The sequence below is a fragment of the Monodelphis domestica genome, chromosome 4 (genome assembly GCF_027887165.1).
Source record: "Monodelphis domestica isolate mMonDom1 chromosome 4, mMonDom1.pri, whole genome shotgun sequence".
In the NCBI taxonomy this organism is placed as follows: domain Eukaryota; kingdom Metazoa; phylum Chordata; class Mammalia; order Didelphimorphia; family Didelphidae; genus Monodelphis; species Monodelphis domestica.
The window spans coordinates 451706710-451733815 of NC_077230.1; the positions used below are offsets into that span (position 1 = coordinate 451706710).

General features: G+C 37.0%; 1 protein-coding gene across 1 annotated transcript in view; it reads right to left on the reverse strand.

Annotated features, from left to right (window-relative positions):
- The window catches only part of VN2R590 (vomeronasal 2 receptor 590), a 30590-nt gene extending 4359 nt beyond the window's left edge, over positions 1–26231 (reverse strand). Inside the window, 3 exon segments of the mRNA NM_001099538.1 lie at positions 8725–8952; positions 24613–25416; positions 25944–26231. Of these exon segments, the coding sequence (NP_001093008.1) occupies positions 8725–8952; positions 24613–25416; positions 25944–26198 (1287 nt within the window). The 5' untranslated portion in view covers positions 26199–26231.
- Positions 26232–27106: the final 875 nt, after the last annotated feature.

The following is a 27106-nucleotide window of genomic DNA, read 5'->3' on the forward strand; positions in this document are numbered from 1 at the left end:
TTAATTTATCCTTTGAGAAGAGAGTCAAAGAAGTTCTTCCTGTCTCTATGGTTGCCTTAAGCCCTAGTGTCAACTAATCTTGAGGGAGAGATACTGCCATCTTTTCCTCAACCTTTCTGTTTCATCCATATCCCGTACTCCACATTTCCCTTCAACCTCTCACTGGAGTAATATCCTTCCAGTTGGGACAAAACCTACTCATTTCTCTCCATTTTAAAGAGAGAAGAGTCTCTCCCCCCCCCCATTTCTTCTCTTTTACAATGTGTATACAGAGTGTAAGGGAAGTACTTTATTGAACATTTTTCCCTTTAAAAAATAATCATCACTCTCAGTAAGAGCAAGCGAATAAATTCAATTGATTAAATAAGAACTAGGGAATCAGTTAAAGTCATTGATTTAGAGACTTGGTAATAATCCAGGCAATTGACACAAAAGGAAATAGCTGTCTCAAAACAAAGCTTCTCAGGATTAGGAACTGGAGAATCTGGAACCAGCTTGGTATTCCTGTATACCTCCCTTGTAACAAATGAAATTCTCTAGAGACTCTATATTTAGTTCCTAAATATTAATTTACTAATCTGCTGACCAAGATTTATAACTAACTAATGGCTTCCCTCACAGTCTAAGCAAATGCCTCAAAGCTTGGGTCAGTGAGAGAGAGAAAGAAAGAGGAAGAGAGAGAGAAAGAGAGAGAGAGAGAGAGAGAGAGAGAGAGAGAGAGAGAGAGAGAGAGAGAGGAAGAGAGAGAGAAAGGAAGAGAGAGAGAGAGAGAGGAAGAGAGAGAGAGAGGGAGAGAGAGAGAGAGAGAGAGAGAGAGAGAGAGAGAGAGAGAGAGAGAGAGAGAGAGAGAGAGAGAGAGAGAGAGAGAGAGAGAGAGAGAGAGAGAGAGAGAGAGAGGGAGAGAGAGAGGGAGGGAGGGAGAGAGAGAGAGAAAGAGAGAGAGAGAGAGGAAGAGAGAGAAGAAGAGAGAGAGGAAGAGAGAGAGAGAGAGAGAGAGAGAGAGAGAGAGAGAGAGAGAGAGAGAGAGAGAGAGAGAGAGAGAGAGAGAGGTTGCTTGATAATGAGCAAAATTAGAAATTATTCAGGAAAGCTGGGCTAGAGAGAGGAGCTAAAGAAAGCAGCTAGGAAAAAAATCCCTCAAACCCTTGACTTCTTGTCTTGCATGCCAACATATTTCTCTTCTGATGTTAGCACTTATTCTCTCCCCAGGACATTTCTTATTGGAGAGTAGTCACATAGGAAGTGGCATTAGAGTCTGAAACACCTTCATCACAGAAAGGAGAGCGTCCTAAGGACAACAGCTGACTTATCAAATGGCTGCACACTGCATGCTTCCCAAAATGGTGACTGCCAAGATGACATCATTACCAGAAAAAGTTCTTTTTTACATATAACTGAGGAACAGATTTCCATCCTGTCTGTTTTCACATCTAGTCAAAAGAAGGGTAGAACAAAGCATTTTCATAGTCTGGGGGACATATGGTTTTGTTGATTTTGAAAACAAGCTGTGTTCTTGGGTACAAAAGGGGGAACCACTCCTCAAAAATAATATCCCAATTCAATATTAACTTTCCATACTCAGGAACTAAGTTGAAGATTTAGCTGTGACAGAGAAATGAGAATTCATGAGAACTATCAACTCTCCAGGCATTTTGGAACTCAAGGCCTAGACTGAGGGGAATCTTGGGAAAATGCCAGCTCTTTCTCCAATTTCTCTTACCTTGCCTATCTACAGAATATATAATTTCACAGGCTGTTCTATTACCCTAACTTTATCAGGTATCTGAATTTTGCCTCAAGCTGATGAGGTCAGAGGCAAAGTAATATTAGCCAGAAAACTTAGTCTTAGTCAAATGTGGGAGATTTTCCTGAGTAGGACTTCAAAGCAACTGTAATTCAACTTCTAACATTTTGTCAAAATCCAATCTCTAAAGTCCAAGAGATTGGAACTCCAGGTGAAGGATATTATCATCATATTTATATTCTCCCAAATATAAAACTCAATATACAAATCATTTAATTCCTCAAATTCCATTTGAATGGCACCTGATTAAATGAAAAAGGGATAGCAGGCCTAAGAGTGCAGACCATGGGTGCCCACAGGGAGATAGCACAGAGAAGGGCAGCAAACAGTAGAAGCTTCAGAGACTCGAGAGTAGGCTCAGGCAAAAATCTTGCTCCTTAGCTCCATACATAGAAAGCCTGACCTTCTCACTCAGGTTTCTGACTGTAAGGGAAGGAAAACCACCATAGTGATGGCAAACAGAGCCCAGGAACAAGAATTTCCCAACAACAAGAAAAACAAGAAGGGGTTGACTTTGGATAATTTTTATGGAAGAAAAATCCAGACTACAGAGGAAATAGCAGAAGAAGAAATACAAATAAAGGCACTCAAACATTTTAAAACGGTAAATTGGCAACAAGCTCTTGAAGAATTTAAATTGGAACTTATCAAAAAGATGGAAGACTTCTGGCAAGAAAAGTGGGAAATAGTTCAAAAAGAAAATAACAGTTTAAAGGACAAGAATGCCCAATTGGAAAACAGCTGGAAGCCATGAAAGGCAGGATAGACCAAACTGAAAAGGAAAAACAGTCTTTAAATACCAAAATTAGGCAATTGGAAGCCAATAGTTTTGCAAAACAGCAAGAATTAATAAAGCAAAGTCAAAAGACTGACAAAATAGAAGAAAACATAAAATATCTCAGTGACAAGATCAGGAAAACAAATCATGAAGAGACAATTTGAGAATCATTGTTCTACCTGAAAACCCAGAAATAAATAGAAGTCTTGACATCATACTACAAAAAATTATGCAAGAAAACTGCCCTGATATTCTTGAACAAGGGGGTAAAAGAGATATTGAAAGAGTTCATAGAACACCCTCTGCACTAAATCCTCAAAAGACAACCCTCTGGAATGTAATTGCCAAATTTGAGAGCTTCCAAGCTAAGGAGAAATTTTTACAAGAAGTAAAAAAGAAACAGTTCAGATATCAAGGAGCACCAATCAGGATTACACAAGATCTGGCAGCTTCCACAATAAAGGACCACAAGGCTTGGAATATGATACTCAGAAAGGCAAGAGAATTGGATCTTCAACCAAGGATCACCTACCCATCAAAAATGACTATATACTTCCAGGGGAAAGTATGGGCATATAACAAAATAGAATATTTCCAAGTATTTGTAAAGAAAAAACCAGAACTAAGTGGAAAGTTTAATAACCAAACACAAAAGTCAAGAGAAGCATGAAAAGGTAAATAAGAAAGAGAAGAAAAAGGGGGAAATTTTTTTTAATTTAAATTTTATTCTTTAAGGACTTCAATAAGATCAATTTGTTTATATGAATGTGTAAGGAAAATATTATTTGTAACTTTCAAAAATTATAATCACTATTATAGTAATTAAAGAAACATTCACAGGAAGGGATTGGGGTAATAAGAGGGATAAGATGATATGCAAAAAAAGAAAAAGGGAGAGGGGAATAGAAGATGGCACCATGAAAAACTTGAAGAAATAAGATAAATAGGATAACCTATATCACACAAAGAGGCACATGGGAAGGGGATGTGAAGAATGTTATTTATAATAAGGAGAGGAAGAGAGTGCTAATAGGTAATACTTAAAACTTACTCTCAGGGAAATCAGTTCTGAGAGGGAAGAGTATCTAGATACATTGGGGTATGAAATTTTATCTTACTCTACAGGGAAAGTGAGAAGGTAACACTAAAGGGGGTATGGGGAAGGGAGTATAAAAAGGGAGGTAAAGAAAGGGGGCAGGGAACTTAACAGACCCTAAAAAATAATAAGGGAACAAAAAAGGAAGCATATTAAGGGTAGGGATTAAGAGGACTGATAAAAAGCAAACCACTGGTTTAAAATGATATAGCAAAATAAGAAAGATCAGAACTAGGAGAGGACAACAAAATGTTAGGGAATACACAAGTGGCAATCATAACTTTGAACGTGAATGGGATGAACTCACCAATAAAACTAAAAAAAATAGTAGAGTGGATTAGAAACCAAAATCCTACAGATGTTGTCTACCAGAAACACACAAGAGGTTGGTTGATACTCACAGGGTTAGAAATAAAGGTTGGAACAAAATTTATTGGGCCTCAACTGAGAGGAAGAAGGTGGAAGTTGCAATCATGATATCTGACAAAGCCAAAGTAAAAATGGTTCTGATTAAAAGAGATAGGGAAGGTAATTACATCCTGATAAAAGGCAGTATAGACAAAGAGGAAATATCAGTAATCAGCATGTATGCACAAAATGGTATAGCACCCAGATTTCTAAAGGAGAAACTAGTGTAGCTCAAGGATGAAACAGATAAAAAGCTATACTAGTGGTAGACCTGAAATTTCTACATTCAAATTAAGATAAATCAAATAAAGAAATAAGAAAGAGGTAAAATATGTGAATGAAATCTTAGAAAAATTAGAGTTAATACATATATGGAGAAAAATAAATAGGGATAAAAAGGAATATACCTTTTTAGCAGCACATGGTACATTCACAAAGATTTACCATGTACTGGTCATAAAAACGTGGCAAACAAGTGCAGAAATGCAGAAATAATAAATGCAAACTTTTCAGATCATAATGCAATAAAAATAATAATTAGTAAAGGTACATGGAGAGCTAAATCAAAAATTAATTGGAAATTAAATAATGTGATTCCATAAAATCAGTTATAGAATAAATCATAGAAACCAATTAATAATTTCATTGAATAAAATGATAATGATGAGCCATCCTTTCAAAATCTATGGGACACAGCCAAAGCAGTACTCAGGGAAAAATTTATATCCTTGATATCATAGATTAACAAATTAGGGAGGGCAATGAATTGGACATGAAAATAAAAAATCTTGAAAGTGAACAAATTAAAAATCCTCAGATAAAAACTAAATTAGAGATTCTAAAAATTAAGGGAGAAATTAATAAAATTGAAAGTGAAAGAAGTATTGAATTAATAATTAGGCTAGAAGCTTGTATTTTAGAAAAACAAACAAAATAGACAAAGTACTGTTCAATCTAATGAAAAAAAGAAAGAAGAAAACCAAATTAACAGTATCATAGATGAAAAGGGAGACATTACCTCTAATGAAGAGGAAATTAAGGCAATCATTAAAAACTATTTTGCCCAATTATATGGCAACACATATGGCAATCTAGGTGATATGGATGAATATTTACAAAAATATAAATTGCCTAGATTAATAGAAGAATAAATAGAATTCTTAAATAATCCCATATCAGAAAAAGAAATTGAACAGGCCATCAAAGAACTCCCTAAGAAAAAATCCCAGGGGCAGCTGGGTCGCTCAGTGGATTGAGAGCCAGGCCTAGAGACAGGAGGTCCTAGGTTCAAATCTGGCTTCAGACACTTCCTACCTGTGTGCCCCTGGGCAAGTCACTTGACTCCCATTGCCTAGCCCTTACCACTTTTCTGCCTTGGAGCCAATACACAATATTGACTCCAAAATGGAAGGTAAGAATTTTAAAATAAAATTTAAAAAAATCCCCAGGGCCAGATGGATTCACAAGTGAATTCTAACAAACATTCAAAGAACAACTAATCCCAGTATTATGCAAACTACTTAACATAATAAGCAAAGAAGGAGTTCTACCAAATTCCTTTCATGACACAAATATGGTACTGATTCCAAAACCAGGCACGTCAAAAACAGAGACAGAAAACTATAGGTCAATCTTCTTAATGAACATAGATGCAAAAATTGTAAACAGAAAACTAGCAAAAAGACTCCAGGAAGTGATCACAAGGGTTCTTCATTATGATCAAGTGGGATTTATGCCAGGAATGCAAGGATGGTTCAATATTAGGAAAACTATCCACATAATTGCCCATGTCAAAAAGCAAACCAACAAAAATCGCATGATTGTCTCAATAGCTGCAGAAAAAGCCTTTGACAAAATACAATACGCACTCCTATTGAAAACACTAGGAAGCATAGGAATAGAAAGGCCTTTCCTAAAAATAATAAACAGTATATATATAAAACTATCAACAAACATCATCTGCAATGGAGATAAACTAGATGCATTCCTAATGAAATTGAGAGTGAAACAAGGATGTCCATTATCACCTCTACTATTTAACATTATACTAGAAGCATTAAGAGAAGAAAAATAAATTGAAGTTATTAAAATAAGCAATGATGTGACCAATGAGGAGACTAAGCTGTCACTCTTTGGGGATGACATCACGGTCTACTTAAAGAATCCTAGAAAATCAACTAAAAAGCTAGTGGAAATAATCAACAATGTTAGCAAAGTAGCAGGATGCAAAATAAACCCACATAAGTCATCAGCTTTTCTATATTTCTCCAACACATCCTAGCAGCAAGAATTAGAAAGAGAAATTTCATTTAAAATCTCCCTAGACAATATAAAATACTTAGCAACCTATCTGCCAATACAAACACAGGAATTATATGAACACAGCTACAAAACACTTTCCACACAATTAAAACTAGATCTAAATAATTGGAAAAATATTAACTGCTCATGGGTAGGATGAGTAACATAACAAAAATGAAAATCCTGCCCAAACTTATTTACTTATTGAGTGCCATACCCATTGAATTGCCGAGAAAATTTTTTTACTAATTGAGAAAAAAACATAACAAAGTTTATTTGGAAGAACAGAAGATCAAGCATATCCAGGGAAATAATGAAAAAAATGCAAAGAGGGGCTAGCAGGACCAGATCTCAAACTTTACTATAAAGCAGTGGTCATCAAAACAATATTGTACTGGCTTCGAGACAGAAAGGAGGATCAGGGGAATACACTTGGGATAAGTGATCTCAGCAAGACAGTCTATGACAAGCACAAAGATCCCAGCTTTTGGGATAAAAGTCCACTATTTGTCAAAAATAACATTCTGGTAAAATTGTAAGGCAGTATGGGAGAGATTGGTTTGGATCAACATCTTATATCCTATACCAAGATAAACTCAGAATGGGTGAATGACCTGAATATAAAGAAGGAAACTATAAATAATTTAGGTGAACACAGAATAGTATCCTTGTCAGATCTCTGGGAAAGGAAAGATGTTAAGACCAAGCAAGAGTTAGAAATAATTACAAAATGTAAAATAAATAATTTTATTACATTAAATCAAAAAGGTTTTCTACAAACAAAACCAATGCCAGCAAAATAAGAAGGGAAGCAACAAATTGGGGGGAAAATCTTCATAACATAAACCTTTGACAAAGGTCTAATTACTGAAATTTATAAAGAGCTAAATAACTTGTACAAAAAAAATCAAGCCATTCCCCAATTGATAAATGGGCAAGTGACATGAATAGGTAATTTTCAGCTAAAGAAATCAAAATTATTAATAAGCACATGAAAAAGTGTTCTAAATCTCTTAAAATCAGAGTAATGCATATCAAAACAGCTCTGAGGTATGACCTCACATCCAGCAGATTGGCTAACATGACAACAAAGGAAAGTAATGAATGCTGGAGGGGATGTGGTAAAATTGGGACATTAATGCTTTTCTGGTGGAGTTATGAACTGATCCAACCATTCTGGAGGACAATTTGGAACTATCCCCGAAGGGCACTAAAAGTCTGTCTGCTCTTTGATCCAGTCATAGCACTGCTGGGTTTATACCCTAAACAGATAATAAGGAAAAAGTCTTGTACACGAATATTCCTACCTGTGCTCTCTGTGGTGGCAAATTTTTGGAAAATGAGGGGATGCCCTTCAATTGGGGAATGGCTGAATAAATATATGGGTGATATAATAATGAACTGGAGGAATTCCATGTGAACTGGAATGACCTCCAGGAACTGATGCAGAGTAACAGGAGCAGAACAATGTACAAAGTGACTGATACACTGTGGTACAATCAAATGTAATGGACTTCTCTACTAGCACAAATGCAATGATTCAGAAAAATGTGGAGGGATCTATGAGAAAGAACGCTATCTACATTCAGAGGAAAAATTGTGGGAACAGAAACACAGAAGAAAAACAGCTGCTTGGTCACATGGGCTGATGGGGATATGATTGGGGATATAGACTCTAAATGATCACCCAAGTGCAAACATAACAATTTGGAAATAGGTTTTGATCAAGGACACATGCAAAACCCAGTGGAATTGCACATTGGCTATGGGAGAGGTTAGGGGGAAGGGAGGGAAAGAACATGACTCTTACAACCAAGGAAAAATGTTATAAGTTGACTAAAATAATTTAAAAATGAAAAAAAAGAATTTATACAAAATTGCATACATTACTCTCATTACTGAGATTTGAGCTAGAAATTGGATTATCCAGGGCTTTATGGTTGATCTCCAAAGAACCTGGGATCCTAATGTCCTGAAAATACCTACAGTAGTAAGGAATGTTTACTGTGTTTAGTAAGAAATTACCAAGAATCATTAGTTCTAACAAGAAGGTCCTTCTTGCCCAGTTGTCATGGACTAGGTGGATTCTTCTGCTTTCCCAAGCTGTGCAATGAGAAAAATAAACTAACTTTAGGGTTCTCCACCTCAAGGGGCATGTTTACTGGTGCCCTTAATTTTATACCAGCTAATCTTGATTTTGCATAACTCCTTTATTTGCAAATTACATCCTCCATGCAGGCATTGTGAAATTTGAATTGTGAAGTGCCAATTACTCTCCTGATGTGCTATGTTTTCATGTATACATCTTTCTTCCAACCAACATTTGAATTTTTTCACCTTTTCCCACCACTGGTGCCACACTATTGCCTTCTCTTGGATGGTGAAATCTTGGCCAGGAGGAGCCTGAGGAATAAACTCTCCCACTTTCACCAGAATATCAGTGCTGTTAGGAAAGGTCACATAGTTGAGAATATCATAGTTTGTCATAGATTTCCTCTTCTTCTCCAAGACCACCTGGTTCCCAGCACTGTTGTTAAACCGGATGTTCTTCAGAAAGGAGTGGAGCTAACAGAGAAGAAAAATAGTTGGAAGTGAATAGCTGAATATCTCAGGGAGATGTGCTGTACTCGCTGATGTCTAATATTTTTATCAATGGCAGAGAAAAGAAGGCATTGTACAATACTGGGGTTTTTGAAAAGTCACAAAACTGAGATGGGTTACTAATAGACTAAAGAGTCAGGATCCAAAAAGCTCTCAGCAGACTAGACATTTATGGAAAGTCTCGAAGTGGAAGTATGATTTTTTTTTACCCTGGAGAAAAAGGCCAGAAAAGGATCCTGAGTTGGATGACAATGAAACTGGGAAAGGAGGCACAGAAATAAAGTTTGCCATGATAGGAGATCAGGTGCTGAAGAGTTGACCCTTCTGGTTAATGATTGTAAGAATTTACATTTAAGTTTTTATGCTAATATTAAAGTTATAAAGTAATATTGTGCTTGTCGATTTAAAAATTTTATCGCTTAAGTCAAGACGACTTTTAGCAGCTTTATTTACAAAGAGGTAGAAACAGTGAAAGTGGCAAAATGTAGCTAAAGTGACAGATTTTAACTAGCCTAACAGCTCTTCTCCAGTGTAATAGGCTCAAATATGTGGGGGCTACCCCAAGTCCCTTGTCCCCACATAGATTTCCTGGTAATCCTCAGTCCAAAGTCCAGTGTTGTCTTCAACCAGAGTTCTACCAATGCAGCCTACTCCAAAGCCAAGGCAGGAATCTCTGGAACCAATTTCTCCAGAATCCAAGAAAGGAAGGCCAACAGCAAGCCAACACAGGATCCTGGGAAAGAGTTTCCTACTTCAGTCCAGCTCACCAATATAGAGTGTCCAAAGTTGAACTCCAAAGAAGTTCAAAGGAGAAGTCCCTTGGACAAGAAGTTCAGGACTTTTTATAGTCCTTTTTTCCAAATTACTTCCTGTCCCTTCCCCACCATATAGGAACCAATCTTGGTCTTTCAATTTGCCTAGCATTGCCCAGGTAGTGTGGCATTACTCTTTGGAGATGTGAGTTTATTCTAGTAAGTGATTCATGAGTTTTCTTACTTAGTATTAAGTAGGGTGCTTTGAGGTTTTGGTTTCTTTAGCTAAAAATAGGCAAAAGGAGAGTTAATCCTATCTTCACAACCCCCCCCCCCACCTTGCAATTCTTTGGGAGACTAGTCTCCCTAATGAATCATTTAACATAACTTGTTTATATTTCTAAAGATCTTTTAGCTAAAGGTGCATATAATATTACACTTTGTAAGAGGAAATTGCAATCATTGGAGATAAGCAGGAAATAGAAGAGCAAAACCAATGTTTCTAAGGGCATTGACAAAAAGCCAATTAGGGGGCCATCCCATTTTGCATAAGAGTTTACATTCAGAATAAATGTTTTCAACCCCCTTCAGTTCAATCAATTATATCCCAAAGTTCATTCTGGATCTTCTCATGCAGTGTAGTTTTCTTTATGGCACTTTCTTCAAACAGTTCACTTTCTTGATTTGAGGAGTTAGAAAGCATCTTTTCCTTAAATTCATCTCAAAAAAGTTTTAAATCTTGGATTTTATGAAAAATATGGAATTCCCTCTGAGGAGGGTGTTGACCAACACCCAAATCAAGTAAGGATAAATTGTTGAATTACAGGGTATATGAATCAAGTGTCAAAAGAAAAAAGCAAAAACACACACACAAAAGTAAAACAAATAGAAGAAAAATTAAACTTTGGGAGAAAATAAAATAAAAATAAAAACCAAAAATTCAAAATATATGTATATAAAATTTTTACAGTAAGCAATGTAATATTTATTGGGAAAGGAAATAGGATTGGAAAAAAGGAGGATAATAAGGGAGGTTTGTATGGGGTAAGGAGGAGAGAGGGTAGAGAGGGTATATAGCTTGGTGTGGCAAGGGAGGGAGATGCCCCCTGCTGAGAGGAAACAGCAGGGGTCCAATAAGGATGGTTTGTCTTTGAATGACTGAAACTGAAGTTCAGCTCCCTCTATGACCAGAAAAGATAATCCACTTATCTGACTGTGAATTCAAATAATATAAAATTTAATAATCCAGTTGGAATTGGAATTTTTCCTTAGCTTCAGAGTATAGGGCCAGGCCCTAGAGGCTGGCAGAGGGTTTGTCCCACTCCTGTCTACTCTCGTTGTTCTAATTCAGAATCTTATCAGTAGACAGAAAGCAAACAAGAACAATTCTAACCTTCAGAAGCCTGTGTCTTCCGGCTGAACCAAGAAGAGCATGCCACTCCAGACTGGGCTGAACAAGCTCCTCTCTCCTCCAATACCCGGAAGCCAGTCCCAAACGGCAGGAAGGAAGTCCTAGTCACAAGACCTCACTACCACTCCCTGCAGGAAGGAAGTGCTAGTCACAAGACCCAACTACCACTCCCAGCTGGCTCCTTCCCTCACAAACTGTCACTCTAATTTCCTTTCCACAATCATCCCCTTTTTTGTTGTGACCTTCCCAAGGTCACATATTTATATTATAGTTACCAATTTACTAAATCTACTCTAAGGAAATCTTAGCAGGAAAGTTTGGGCAAGGGTAGTTTGGGGTTTTACAATAATTTCAGTACAATACATGTTTAAACAAAACTATTACAAAAAATTTGAATCTTACTGCTAATACTACTTATTCTACGTTAACTAAAACTAATACACTATTTATAGAAATTATTTACATATAATACAACAATATACATCGTTCCACATCATGATGTCAATCAAATAGAAATATCTATTGATCTTTCTATTTGCCTAAGACCTTATGGAACTAACTATATACATATTTACATTTTGCATAAATATAATTTCAGACACTTGTTTATATAAACAAGGTCTCTCAATATGTTAGTGATTTTGTGTTTTGTGTCTAATAGTGTTGTGTTGAATTAATACTTATCGAGTTTCTTCAGATTTCCACTTCTCATGTTGACTGATGGATCTCTTCTTTCTTCCAGGTTATGTAGTGATGCATGCTATTTCCCTAATATGTGAAATTACTTTTGTTTTATTATTCCAACACACTCAATCTTAAATATAAGTCTCATGTTCAATCTGTCCTCTTCTTATATAAACAAATTTAGAAAGTTCAAAGTCTTAGCTGTCCATTTCAGCTTTTCTTCTTTTTTTTTCTTGTCTCTAGCATCTTTTCTTGATGTTTTTCCTCTGGGCTGGTTTAAAATCTTTTCCTCTGGGATGCTTTTCCTCTGGGATGCTTTTCCTCTGGGTTGCTTTTCCTCTGGGTTGCTTTTCCTCTGGGTTGCTTTTCCTCTGGGCTGGAAAGTTGTCTCAAACATTATGTGTCACTATTATTTGTTTGTGTTGTACTTTTTATGTTAATCAGTTTTTGTTTTCATTTCTCAGCCCTATCTGTTGTCTAATTATCTTCTATGTCTGTTACAGTGAAGTTGAACTTTTTCTGGTTTCACGTGGGAACAGTGAAACCATGCGTCTTTCCCTGCAACTTTTATAGCTGTAGGGGTAGTAAGCAATACTTCTTGTGGTCCAGTCCATTTTATGTCTGTAGCCAATTTTCTATTGAAATTTTTAAGTATACTATGTCTCCTGGTTTGATGTTGTGCAAATTGTAATCCAGGGGTACTGTCTGTTGTATCAAGCCCATTTCATGCAATTCTGCTATTCTTGTCTGTAAAGATTGTATATATTTTGTTAATTGACAATCTCCACCTATCATGGCAATGTAAGCTGGTTTACAAGTCCTTCCTTGCCAAATTGCATGTCCATATAGCATCTCAAATGGAGAGATGTGCAAATCTCCACTGCGTCATGTTCTAAGATGGAACAGAACTAATGGCAGAATGTTTGTCCATTTTTGGTGTGTTTCTGCACAAAATTTTCCTATCAATATTTTAATGTCTTTATTTAATCTTTCCACTTGCCCTGAACTTTGGGGATGATATGGTGTGTGGCATGTTGCTTGTATTCCTAGCTTTTTATAAATTTCATTTAATATTGACTGATTAAAGTGACTTCCACAGTCTGAGTCCAATTTTGAGGGAATCCCAAATCTAGGTATGATTTCTTTTAATAGGATTTTGACCACAAATGCTGCGTTGTTCTTTTTGGAAGGAAAAACTTCTGGCCATCTAGTCAGTCTGTCTATGATGACAAGGCAATACTTAAACCCTTTGTCTTTTGGCATATTGATAAAATCTATCTGTATGCATTCAAATGGACTATATGCTAAGGGATGACCTCCTAAGCCTTTGGTCTTATAAACTTCCTGATTGAATTGCATACAAATTTTACATTTTTGACAAATTCTTATGGCATATGAGGATATTCCTGGTGTAGTCCAAAATTGTCTCACTGAATTGATCACAGCTTGGGTTCCACAGTGTCCTTGTGCATGTATTGCATTGCACACGTGATAAAATAAATTTTTAGGCAGGATGGGCTTGTCTGGTTGCGAAAACCGTATTCCTCTTATTTGTTTTGCTCCTAAGTTCTTTATCCACAATTGAATTTCCTGCTCATTATAGACATCAGTTAGATTGTCCTGTTCAACTATTGAGAAATTCAATACATGAAAAGGTCCTTCTCTAGCTCCAAATTTTGCTGTAATGTCAGCTCTATGGTTTCCTAAAGACACACGATCATTAGCCCCTGTATGTGATCTACAGTGGATTATTGTTACTACTGCTGCTCCAGTATACCTTTCTCCATTAACTATCCTGCTCAAACCATCGGTATACATTTCAATGTCGGGTTGTTCCAGGGGAGTGTCTTTTAAATCACTTCTTGGCTTTTCTACTACTGATATTGTTTCTTGGCAATTATGTATGGGTTCCCCTTCTAATGGCAGATCTGGAATCAAGGATGCCGGATTCAATGTTTGGCAACGTTTTAAAGTGATGTTTTCATTGCTTAGCAACACAATTTCATATTGAGAAAGTCTTTGCTGTGTGAAAACTTGTAAATGACATTTCTTCAATATGGATTCTAGTTGGTGTACAGAGTATACATTAAGTTTTGATCCTAATACCAAATCAGATGACTTTTGGATCATGGTTGCTGTGACTGCGATTGCTCTCAAACAGGGAATCATTCCTTTCTCAATTATATCTAACTGTGTACTATAATATGCCACTGGCCTAAAATTGGGTCCTAAAGTTTGAACTAACACTCCAGAAGCTATGCCTCTTGCTTCACGTACAAAGAGATGGAATTCTTTGTTTTAGTCTGGAATACCTAAGGCTGGAGCTGTTATGATTGCTTCTTTGAGCTGTGCCAAGGCTTAGAGATGCTCTTTCATTAGTTTCAAAGGTTCCGTGACTGTGTTTTTGGTTAAGTCCGTAAGGCATTTTGTTATTTGGCTATAGCCTGGGATCCATTGTCTACAGAAACCTGTCACTCCTAGAAAGGCTCTCAGTTGTTTCTTAGTCTTTGGCACACTGAGCTTCAGTATGTCTGGTACTCTTTTCTTGGAAATTTTTCTCGTCCCCTTTTCCAAGATAAATCCTAGGTATTCCACTTTAGGCATGACCCATTGTAGTTTTGATTTGGAAATTTTGTGACCTTTCTTATATAGCTCTAGGAGGAGTTTTTTACTGTCCTGGTAACAAACTTTAGCAGATGGGGATGCAAGAAGGTCATCCACATAGTGCACAATTTTGCTTTCCTTGAATCGGATGTTCTTTCTTAAAGAATAAATTCACAATAGGTCCTTGTATTAGGGTCCAATTAAAGTGATTTATGTCCCACAAACCTGTAGGGCAAATGCAGTAATATAGCACTTACCCATTGGCATCCAGGACTACAGAAAGTTGCCATACTATAAGGAGAGAAAAGGGAACTAGATTTTGTAGTTAAAAGGGAAGAAGTATGTTTCCCTTGTCTGATTTTACCTTCACTCATAGGGATAGAGGAGCCAAAATGGGATCCAAACTTAAGGACTTCTTGGAATGTGGCATAGGGAAGTCCTGCATCTGAAGTATATCAAATGGCCTCTACCTCGAACCTCAAACAAGTCTCACAGATCTCATCAATATCACAAGCATTATTGGTCTCCTTGACCTTGTGCTTCCTGACACTATACAATGGCTCTTTTGTGGTCCCTTCTTCTGAAATCAGACACAATAATTAATCATACTCCCACAATATTTATCAATCAATGGCAGGTCTCGATAGTCTAAAGCTTTTGGGCATATATTAATATGAGAGCAAATAGATATTTTAAACTTATTCTATTTCAAAAACAGAAAAGGTTAATATTGATTATATGTACTTTAAATACAAGAAATAAAAAAGGGGAAAATCAGATATTCTGTTGAAAATAAAAAGAAAAAATTCAGGAATTCAATTTGTCAGCCAAACCAGTGTCCACTTGTCTATGGACTTTTATCTCCAATGCTTGTGACAGGATACAGTCAATCAATTTTGATATAAGGTACTCTCTTTACATGTGATCAGTGACTCAAGAGTATTTTTCTCTCATTTTGATAGCTGTTGGGGTGATTAATAGTATTTGAAATGATCCTTCCCAGGCAGGCTGGGTTGCTCCAGTGTGCTGGAAGTTCTTTATATACACACACAGTCTCCTGCATGTCAGTCATGGACCAAGAAGACTATAGGTCCTGTTTGTACTGCAGCTCTAGATTCATGGAGTTCTTGCCATTTGACCTGCAAGTCCTGTATATATGAAGCAATATAAGTGTCCCCCACCCTGTATAATTGAAAATCTCTTAACCTAAATGGAAACAAATGAGCTAATAAGTCATAGGCACGTGGTTTTTACTTTGTATCCTCTTTATGCTTTGATTTCTAATGATCATTTAATAAACCTCCTAAAATATAATATTTTTACTATTAAGATAAAATTTTAAATATTACTTTTGCCAACCACAAAGGGATCTTTTTCATATGTGGGAACATTTTGTGTGAATTCATTTATGGCTTGGGGAGTAAAAGGTATTATGATGCCTTAGGGTCACCAAATCCCCATTGTGTCCTATTTCAGGTACTTCTCTTAGGGGAAAATGCCTCTAATTGAATTGGGTAAGGGTGAGTCAGTTTGGGTAGAAACAGTTTTGTTAGAAGGATGATATTTTATTGAGGCTGGAATTGGTTTTGGGGTGGAAGAAGGAATAGGAGAAGCTCGAAATTCAGGAGAAGGATCTTGGGATGTAAGGTCAGCCAAGAGTTGCAGAGCATGAGAGGGGTGGTTCTGCAGCTGAGCTATAGAAGAGAGGTCTTTCATCTCTATTCCAGGGGGAGGATTTTCCTCATTTAGAGGTTCAGGAACAGGCTTGTAAAAGTCAGACATGTTTTGGATGGGGCCAGTAATTTGCCATCTGACCATGTAAAAAGTATTTAAAATTATCCAATTGGTTTTGCAGGTATGCCTGCATTTCAGCTTTAAATTTTTGCATGGTATCATTTCTTGTCACAATATTTAGGAATAGAAAAAATAAAATTACCTAAGAACATAAAGAATGGGAGGCATTCTGAAATCCTTAAGGTTCCTAATTGTTCAAAAGCCAGAAAAATTTCATATAATATAGCATTCATTTTTTATTTATTTATCTATTATGTATGTATATTTTGTTAAATTACTTATAATTCTTGTTTTAGTCAGTAGATGGTGCTACTGGCTAGGGGTTAAAGTCAGGGTGTAAAAATAAAAGGTAAGGGTGTGGTCCCTTTTAAAAGCCTTTTAATCCAATTAACTCTTCTAGGTGAAAGGGCAGACAAAAACAAAGCCTTTTGCCTGAGGCTGAGTTTTTTTTTTTTTTTTTAATTTTGGGACTGGTCACAAGCAGTTCTCTCCTTCCCCTTCAGGCTAAAACTGCCAGAACCAGGTGTTTCCCTCTTTGAGCAAATCCCATTTAATTTTAAAAACTAGAGAGAATTGAAAAAGGAAAGTAGGCTTCAAGGAGCAGGATAAAGCTAAAACATTAATACAGTCACTCTTTCTAATGAAAAACTCGCTGGGCTGATTCACTACCTTCACACTGGTGGTCTAACCATATTTGTTGTATGAGATCAAATCAGGGCTCCTTTCTCCATATTTTCCTCACAGGTAGTTAATAGCAATCCAAACAGCTAGTACTGTCAACGAGAGTCAGCTAATAGGGATCTTTGTTCCCTAAGGCAAGGGAGATTTGGAAGCAGCTTTCCCAGCTGAGACCTCAGAGCCCTGGTGCTTAAGGTTAAAAATGGAAAAAAATGTTTTATACTCATTTGATCTAGGAGATGCTTTTAAAATGTAGGATTACATGAGGAGGTAGTAAAGAGAGAAAGAGGAAAGAAATTTTCATGAAAATTGAGAGTACTCATCAATCCCTTCGTGGTTGCCAGACTATAAAGGGTAAACTTATGGTAAGACTGAATATATATTTTTGTTGGTCACAAGGGATTTAAAATTCTAAATCCCAATGAAATACTCAAATCTAAATGGAATTGCATAGTGGTTTATTAACAAAAGAGTGAAGATATTAAGGAAGAAAGAAAGAAAGAGAGGGAAAAGATAGACACCAGGCAGGATTTCAGAGGCCCCAGCCAAGGGGGTGGGGGGGGCCAGATGATTAAATCTAGCACAGCTTCCAGCCACGAGGCCTCCTCCAAGATGAGAGACCTTGGAGGATGGTGCCTCCAGAAAGAAATGAGCCTCACAGATGCTTGTGCCTCCACAAAAGCCAAGGAAAGGGAATAAGCCTTGCATTCAGCATGTGACAGTCTAAGAGAAGCAGTCTGAGGTCTCACACTTGAACTCGTCCACAATCAAGTTCCAACTCCAAGTCCCTCTCACAGGAAGTGATGCAAAATATAAAGGCAGTTCTTTATATCACTTCATGAAAGCAGGGAGCAGAGGTTTTCCTTCACATGACACCCATACTCCATTGATCTGCTTTGCTTTGAACTTTTGTTTCCATTTTTCCACTTCCTTTTCATTATAGGAAAGGGATAAATCTGTATTGTTACTAGCTTCCAAAGTTAAAAATAATTCAGTCCTTTTTAAGGCAGTGAGTTTTGAGGCAGTATCTTCCTGGTGGTTTCCCCTAGAGATAGGGTTAGTTCCACATGTATGGGTAGAGCAATGAACTACAGAAAGAGCTTCAGATAACTGGAGAGCAGAAAGGACTTTGTTAATGATTTCTGCATTTGTGATACATTTTCTTGCTGATCTTAAAAATCCCCTTTGAAGCCATAGCATACCTATTACATAACATATTCCAAATTCATATTGAGAATCTATGTAAATTGTTGCATTCTTTTCTTTGGCAATTACACAGGCATGTTTTAAAGCTATGAGTTCTGCACCTTGAACTCTTATATTTGAGGGAAGTGAAGCTGACCACAGAGTGGCAAATTCTGTGACAACAGCAGCTCCAGTGTAGTATATGCCTTCCCTCATGATTGAAGAACCATCAGTGAATAAGACTAGATCTGGGTTGTCTAAAGAAATGTCTAGGAGATTATCTTGATGCTTGCTTTTCAGACATGAACACGAAAGATTCACAACTGTGTAATGGTTCTCCTGTAACTGGTAAATAAGGAAGCAAGGTGGCAGGTTCAAGAGTTGTATAGTTTTAAGTTAATATTTTCATTGCCCAGCAATGTTAACTTGTATCTTGTGAGTCTCCAATTGGAAAATTCCCATGTTCTATGCCTTAGCAACAATGCTTTGACTTCATATGGGAACATTATTATTAATGGGCAACCCAATAATAAATCAGCCGATTTAGTTAGTAATAAAGCTGTGGCAGCTACACCTCTAAGAATATGATGGTGGTCCTGAAGCTTTTGGGTATATCCCGGCCAAATAATAAGCAACTGGATGCTGAACTAGTCCCAAAATTTGGGTTAAAATGCCTGAAGCCATCCCTCTCTGTTCATGTACATACAAAGTAAACAACTTTTTGTAATCTGGAATGTCTAGAGCAGGGACAGACAGGATAGTCTGTTTTATTTTTGAAAGAGCTTTCAGGTGTACCATCTCTATTCTAAGTGTTCTTTGAGAGACTGAATTTTTTGTTATTGCTATAAGAAGTTTAGCGATTTCTCCATAGCAAGGGATCTATTGTCTACAAAAAAAAAAAACAAAAAAAAAACTGTTGTTCCTAAAATTGCTCTCAACTGTTTCTTAGTGGAGAGAGCTCTCAATTTTTGAATTTCTTTAATGAGCTTAGGGGAAATGGAACAGGCTCTAGCAGTTAAAATGAATCCTAAATATTTCACTTTGGGTAGATACCAGTGATTCTTTGCCATTGAGACCTTGTGGCCTCTATTATGTAGTTCTAAAAGAATATGTTTGCTATCTTCTTGGTATATTGTGGCATTTTGGTGAGGCCAAGAGCAAATCATCTATGTATTATATCAAACAGCTATTCTTAAATTTAGCATTTCCTAAATTCTGACTAAAAATTTGTGAGAACATTGTAGGACTGTCCATGATCCCTTGTGGCAGCCAGGACCAGTTCCATGTGAACCTTTCCAAGTGTAGACAAGTATATTCCTGGAATTTTCATGAATTGGTATTGATAAGAATGCTGAGCACAAATCTACTATAGTAAAATATGTAGCTTGCTAGGAGTAAAGGAGATAATTTTGGCTGGGCTTTCAACCACAGGATCTCTTTTTATGACATGATTATTTACTTATTTCCCATCTGAGCCTAATTTTGCCTTTTTAACAGGTAACATAGGTATATTTTATTCTCACTTGCATGGAGTTATTATTCCTTGCTCAATTAGTGAATATATTAATGGAGTAATTCCCTCAATTGCCTCTTTTGATAGGGATTACTGAGGAATGGAAGGAGGTGGGCCACCTTTTCTTTGAATTTGTACAGGAACAGCCGATTTGAGTAGACCAACATTGGAAGACAATGTGACTCAAAGGTACTCAGTTTTATCAGCTGGTATTTCAAAAGGGAGGTTCCTTCACCTCTTGACTGTCTGAGAGATGTCCAGGGAGCAAATTTAAAGATTCCTCAGGCAATTATAGTGTCATAGTGCCATCTTGAGAGCATGTTATTGTGATCTAACTTCATGTAATTGGTCTCCCCCTAACAAATTTATTGGGGAACCAGGCATTAAAAGAAAAGAATGTTCTACTGATATGGGTCCCACAGATACTGTTTGAGGGGAAAGCTTTGGAACCTTTAGAGGTTTTCCTGATATTCCTATTACATTTAGAGAGCTAAGAGAACTATATTCAGCATCTGGTTTACTCACCAAAGCAGATTGATCTGGAAGCTCCAGTATCTAGGAGGCCATCATAATATGTGTTCCTAACTTTTAGGGTCACATGAAGTTCATTATTATGTGGCTGAGAATAGATTGGCATAACCATAATTAAGATATCAGGATTTGGGAAATCAAAGGTTTCATTCTCTGATTCCAGAGTCCTTTTCCTACTCTCAGACCTTCATAAAAGTCCTTGGGCACTTCTCTGGGGTTTCCCTTTTGAGGGAGATTTCCACTCTGAGTATAGAGTGGAAGACCCCTATTTTGGAAAAATTGTTATGAGGTTTCAGTTGCTTCATTTGGATTATCATTTTTAATTGTTTTTGTTATGATGATTATTATTGTTATTTCTGAAATTACTATTATTCCTAAAATTCATGTTATTGAATACCTGATTCCAGATTCTGCAGTTTAACATCAGGGGACCCATTTTTCCACATAAACACCACTTGATTGCTTTATTTTTTGATTCTTACAAAGGGGCTATGGCCACTGCTCAATTTTCTTTTTTGTTTTTATTTCTTATCTTAAAATTTTAATTTCTTTTTTTAAGGCCTCTTTTGAGGGCATTCTGGGAGCTAGCAAGGACTCCTGGGGAATGGAGTCCAGAGTTCAAATCTCAATTTTACATTCCCCCCATTTGATCCTCCCTCTAATCTCACTGAACTTTGGACTTTGGGTGTAATTGATTGAACATTTATTTGTATGTGTACTTTTATGCCAAAGGGGACTGCCCCCTAACTGGCTTTTTGTTAATGCATTCAGCAATTATTGGTTTTATTCTTTTTTTTCTCTTATCCTCTAATTATTGTAATCTTTAAATTGATTATGTTTTCATGATCCTTTGGGAAAAAAAATTAATTTTTTTCAAACGATCAAACGGTGGAATGTAAAAATAGACTCGAACTGTGGACTTCAATCCCCACAAGCCCTTGCTCCACTTCCCCAAAATGCTTTGTAATCTCATGGAATTCTGAGGTGGGCCGAGATCGAGAAGGGATTTAACTTCATTGCAAAGGCTTTTGGGTCTCTTTTTGGACTTCTGTTTTGGAGCAGATGCATCTCTTCCATGATGTGAGATTATCTTGTCTAGGCCTCTCTGGCCTAGGCAAGTGTTTCTTATCCTGTATTTTCTTTAATCCTTAATCTTTAATAAACCTCATAAAAATATAATACTCTTTGCAGAGAGAAACTAATTTCTACCTGCCTCAGTCTCCCCTAAATTTTAATCTTTATACAGGGAATGTTTTGTATTCCTATAAAGTTCACTCTGATCCCTCAGAGACACTTGTTATAAAATTTCCCAGGCCAATTTGATATTTCCTTTCTCATCGTGGTTGCATTAGTTTTGTTTGTACAAAATCTTTGAATTTAATATAATCAAAATTATTTTTTTCCATTTTCTGTTATGTGTAAGATTTAAATTTAAGTTTTTTTAAATAAGAGTTATAAAATAATATTGTGGTCACTAATTCAAAAAAATTATAGCTTAAGTCAAAATGACTTTTAGCAGCTTTTATTTACAAAAAAAGGTGGAAAGAACAAAACTGTAAAATGTAGAAAAAGAGATAGATTCTTTACAATCCTACCAGCCCTTCTCAGGTGAAGTTCAGCTCAGACCTGCAGGGGCTTCCCCAAGTCTGATCTTCACATGGATTTCCTGGTAATCCTCAGCCAGAAGTCCTGCTGGTGTCTTCAGCCAGAGTTCCAACACAGCTTCCTCCAAAGTCAAGGAAGGATTCTCATCCACTCACCAAGCAAACAGACTCAGGGTCCAGGGGAAAAAGTCTCCTCCCAAAGCAAGGCAGAAATCTTATCCACTCACTACAAACACCAGGAATGGAATCATCCCTAGACCATGCTGGTTGCTTCTTTTATGCTCCTTTTTCCACATCAATTCCTGCCACTCCTTCTTCACAGAAACCAATTGTAGTCATTCAATTTGCCTAGAACTGCCAAAGAGGGCAGTGGCCTTTGGTGTATGACCTTACTCTAGTAAGTGGCTTGTGGACTCTCATACTTAATGATAAGTAGGGGTACATTAGGTTCTTGATTTGATTAGTTAAAATTGGAAAGAGGACAGTTAATCCTTTCTTCACATATGTTTTCTGTATCTCATGTGGTCATACATTCTTTTCTACCCATGTTTGACAGTTTCCTTCTTCCTCTAATTTGTTTATGGTATCACTTTTCTTTCTGTATTCGGGTCTGTCTTCCCTTTTCCTTGGTTTCTCATATGAAATTTTTGTCTATGCCTGATTAATTCCATTTTATTTTTATTATCCTCCTTTATTACTAATTGAACATACTAGTACTTTTTAAAAAAGAATAATGCAAATGCATCCAAGTTGTTAAAAAACTATCTGAGATTTAAGACTATAGACTTTTCCAAATAAACTCCAGTAGATTTCCTCAAGATGACTGATAAACTCTTTGTATGCATATGTTGGTATGTACATATGTGTGTGTGCTGAAATATATGTGTAGAGTATAAAGTTAATTCTCCTTTTTTTATTCTTCCCACTTAAAAGTGATCATGTTTTTGGTTTTTTTTTTTTTTTTATAAACTCTTACCTTCCGTCTTGGAGTCAATACTGTGCATTGGCTCCAAGGCAGAAGAGAGGTAAGGGCTAGGCAATGGGGGTCAAGTGACTTGCCCAGGGTCACACAGCTGGGAGGTGTCTGAGGCCAGCTTTGAACCTAGGACCTCCTGGGCCTAGCCCTCAATCCAATGAGCCACCCAGCTGCCCCCGATCATGTTTTTAAAGAAGGAGCACTTCTCAATTTATTCAATCAGAACTGAGGATGAACAGAAACTACAAATATTCATAAATCAGTGAAAAGCATTGATGGAGAGACTTGAAAATCACCAAAATAATTTATATAAATGGAAGCATCCATCTCAAAACCAAAAAAATGAAGGTATGAAGGTGAAAGATTGGAGCAATTTTAGTATTCCAGAAACCCTCTCAAGAGTAAAGACTGAGCTATAGTAGAGAAGGGAAAAGCCATGTGAGTCATTAGCTCTACCCACATTTTAGAGCAGAAGACTGTAAGAAATTAAATTTAGGTTTTATGCTAAATATGAGAATTGTAAAGTAATATTGTCGTTGCTAATTAAAAAAATTAGAGCTTAAGTCAAAATGATTTTTAGCAGCTTTTTTGCAAAGAGGTGGAAGGAGTGAAAGTGTAAAGACACTGTTGGGTACCATAATCTTCCTCGGTTACCGAGAGACAACTACTACTACTAGAATATCTTAGGAGATATAATATCAAATCAGCTTGGAAAAAGGAATCAGAGAGTGAAGGACTTTCATTTTCAAACTGAGGAGATTTTATTTTCTCTTAGAAGGTTTAAGGAGTTAATGAGGGTCCTTGTACTAAAATGTAACATCATTGTGTCAGGACAATGGCATAGGCACATACTCACTATGAAGGTTATTTGAATAATCTTTTTCTTCTTTCTTTAATCTCTGAGGATTTCTTTCTATTCATACCATTATATGATATATTTTATGTTTTTTGTATGTAAAGTTTATACTTATATAAATATATATAATATATACACAAAATATATCTTGGTATGCATATGTAAATGTACATATGCAAATACAGATAGTTGTATATCCATAAACACACATATATTTAGCTTTTCTGTTTTTAATTCTGTAGAATGAGTTAATAATAAGTGAGTTTAATATATTTTCATAACTTGATTTAATAACATTTTAATATATTAAAGAGATCATTTTGACCATACAAAATTAAAATTTCTTGTACTAATAATACTAGTGCAATGAAGATTAGAGAGAAAACAGAAAGTTGAGAAAGTATTTTTAGAGGAAATTCTCTAATAAAGGTTTTATTTTTCAAATACATCTATATCTAAATCTTTTTTTGAGATTTAACATTCATTCTTAAAGTTAAGATCTAGGTCTGGAAAGGCCCTCAGTGCCCTTTAGTCCACCATACTTTCCTTACAGAAGAAGCCCAGGAAGCTCAAGGAACTTGTTCAAATGGCCCTGTGTGCTACATTTCAGAGTTAGGATATGACACCAGTCTTCTGAATTCAGAACACGGTCTCTGAACATTGAACAATGTAGTAACTAAGGCTTCTAGGGAAAGGAGAGCTGCCTGTTTCTGATGTCCCCATATTCTGCTGGAAGCATGGAGCTACTAGTATGGATTGTATTCCCCTTCCCAAGATATCCTCCCCAACAAAGACTGCTAAGAACCAATTAAATTTGATTCTCACTCTTGCATCCCTGTCACAGGTATCTCAAATGACCATAATACTGAAATGACCAGAAATGACATATAAGGCCCCAAATTTACTGCTCTGCTATGCAGGGGTTCTCCACTGAAAAATGAGCAGAACTAGGTTGCCAACCCTTCCTTCCTTTTCTGTAGGGGGTGGTTCCTTCATTCAGAGATTTGGACATTAATGCATAAGGAGGGGACCTTACCTTCCAGGGGTGAGTGATCGGGTTGTCACCATCTCTTTTGGGTTCTATTTCTGATCTCACCAAGAACAATTCATGAAGGGCCCAGGCCACAGCATATATTGCATTGTAGACAGAATAACTCTGGTGTGACATAATTTTGTCTATATACCTCGAACTTAATGTGTCCAAGGAAGCATTTTGTGAACAGGCACTTCCGTCCCCCTTTCTGTGATTAGATGTGCATCCAAAAGCTGTGACCCAGAATTGCTCAAGGAAAATATCCTCTGGGTACTTGAGAGGGTTAATGGTTTTCAGAAAGTGTTCAAAACCAGGCATCTGACTTGTCTGAGTGGAGAACATCAGAGCACCATGGAAATTGTCAAAATAGACAGAACCTGGTTTATTGAAAATATCTGAGTCCCTGGTGGTGATCCATACTATTTTTGGTAAGAAAAAAGGCTCCTCTCGAAACTTCACACTCAGTAGTGAATCTATATCTCCATAAATGACAATCACATTAGTTCTAGATTCTATTATCTTCCTCAAAAAGCATTGATGTGAGGACATATCCATTGTCAGGTCAATGCTGATCTTCTGTGTAATGGCCACACAGATGTAATTCCTGACCATTTCTTCTTTCATGTCTCTGAGGAATTTCTCACCTATTGCGTCATCTGAGGTGACTAGTCCCACCCAGGTCCATTTGAAATGCACCATCAATCTGACCATGCCAAGAGAAAGAGAGGTATCACTGGTTGCCATCTGATAGACAGAAGGAAACTGGGCTGGGTCACTCAAGACTGGATCAAAGAGACCATAGCTGATCTGAATAGGAACAAACAAGAACATTTTAGGTTGGAGTGTACTATAGTCAAGGTTCCCTCTCCCCCATATTAACCTACTTGTCCATACTCCCTTTTGCCTACAATGGACTCACTCTTCATATGTGCTTGCTTTTTAATGCTTCTGATCATTCAGATTGTCACCTCCTTTAGAAGACCTGACCTAGCTGCAATATATGTAAATGCTTTCAGATTTCCTTTCTTTCTTTCTATCCCTACTATTGTGCTCAGGACCTTAAAAATATTAGCAGCTTAGTATGCATTTGTTTTATTCAATAGCATTATTTCAAAAGTTCTGTGTGTTAGAATGGACTGCTTTCTACATGACGTGATGAAAGGAAGGTCTCTGAGCTCCTAATTTATGGTTCCCTTTTCTCCTCTGAGAGTGATCTGAAAGGTGAATTAGGTACCAGACCACCCCAAAGCTTTTTAAGGTCTAATAGTAAACCATCCAGAGCTCCCCTCTGCCCCACGATCAGTATAGGCTGAATTAAGCCCATGATTCCCTACCTGTGGGAACTTATAGAGCTCAAGTAGGCTTCCCATGGAGACAGTCAATGCAGAATTGGCTCCTCCAATGACCACCACAGACTTGGCCTGCCTCTCACAGTTGTAATTGGGAATGGTCTGTGCCTGGCCTGACAGCCACACCAGGGAACTTTCTAAGATCTTGTCATCATTGTGATAGGCATTGTAGATGTGGAATCCCAGGGTCCTATTGGGTAATAGATTGGGGTTCCTGTTGACCTCTTCTACAGCAAACATTAAAGCCAGAACTTGATAGTAGTGTGTCTGCAGCCACCTGAAGTGGAAAAGAGGTTGTCAGGGACAAGGAATAGTTCTGGTCCTTCCCTCCCCCTGAAAAGGAATTAGAAGTTTCAGAAGGAGAATGTTCTCAGCCATAGGATAGTGAAGTTCTAGGTCCACAGTAGTACTCACTCACTCTGTGGTCACAAACTAGTGTCTAAGTTACCTCTTGTAAACCACATTATTATACTCTGAATATTTTACTCTTAGTAGCAATGATGGAGACTCAATACCACCTCATTCCTGTGTGATATTAGATGTTCAAAGCAGTAACAGCAACTCTTTCTTCATCCAGTTTAATCATGGCACTTAGAACAGCCTAGCACTTCTCTGCCAGCTACCAAGTTTTTGCCAGGAATTGTAAGGAGTCACTGAAGACCCAACAAAATTCTCTTAATAACGTGAATTTTCAAAAAGTGGATCAATTTAGTAAAATATTAAAAGAGAAAAAATGAGGTAAATTTTGGTTGATAGACTGCACATCCGCCTGTGTAAATGTTAAATTTAATGTTTGGACTTATATGAAATAATGTGGTCACCAGAATTGTTATATCTCAAGTCAGAAGTTGATTTACCAAAATAGAAGGGAAGCAATTAATAAGAGAAATGTGAAAGAGGTTAGAGAAAATATCTATACTAATCCTCCGCCAGGAGGGCCAGTAGTAAGTAACCAGGAGTTTTTGTCCAGGATGGAAGCTAGTCTTTTAGGAAACTAGGAAAGGAGTCAGCCTTTCACTCTCCCAAGGAAGTAGTCCAGGAGTCAGACCAAGCCCACAATCCAAGCTGTGGTCTCCAGCAAAGCTCCCTGGAAGACTCTCCCCAGTCAGATGACTATCTCCAGCAGATAATCTCTTCAGACTATCTTC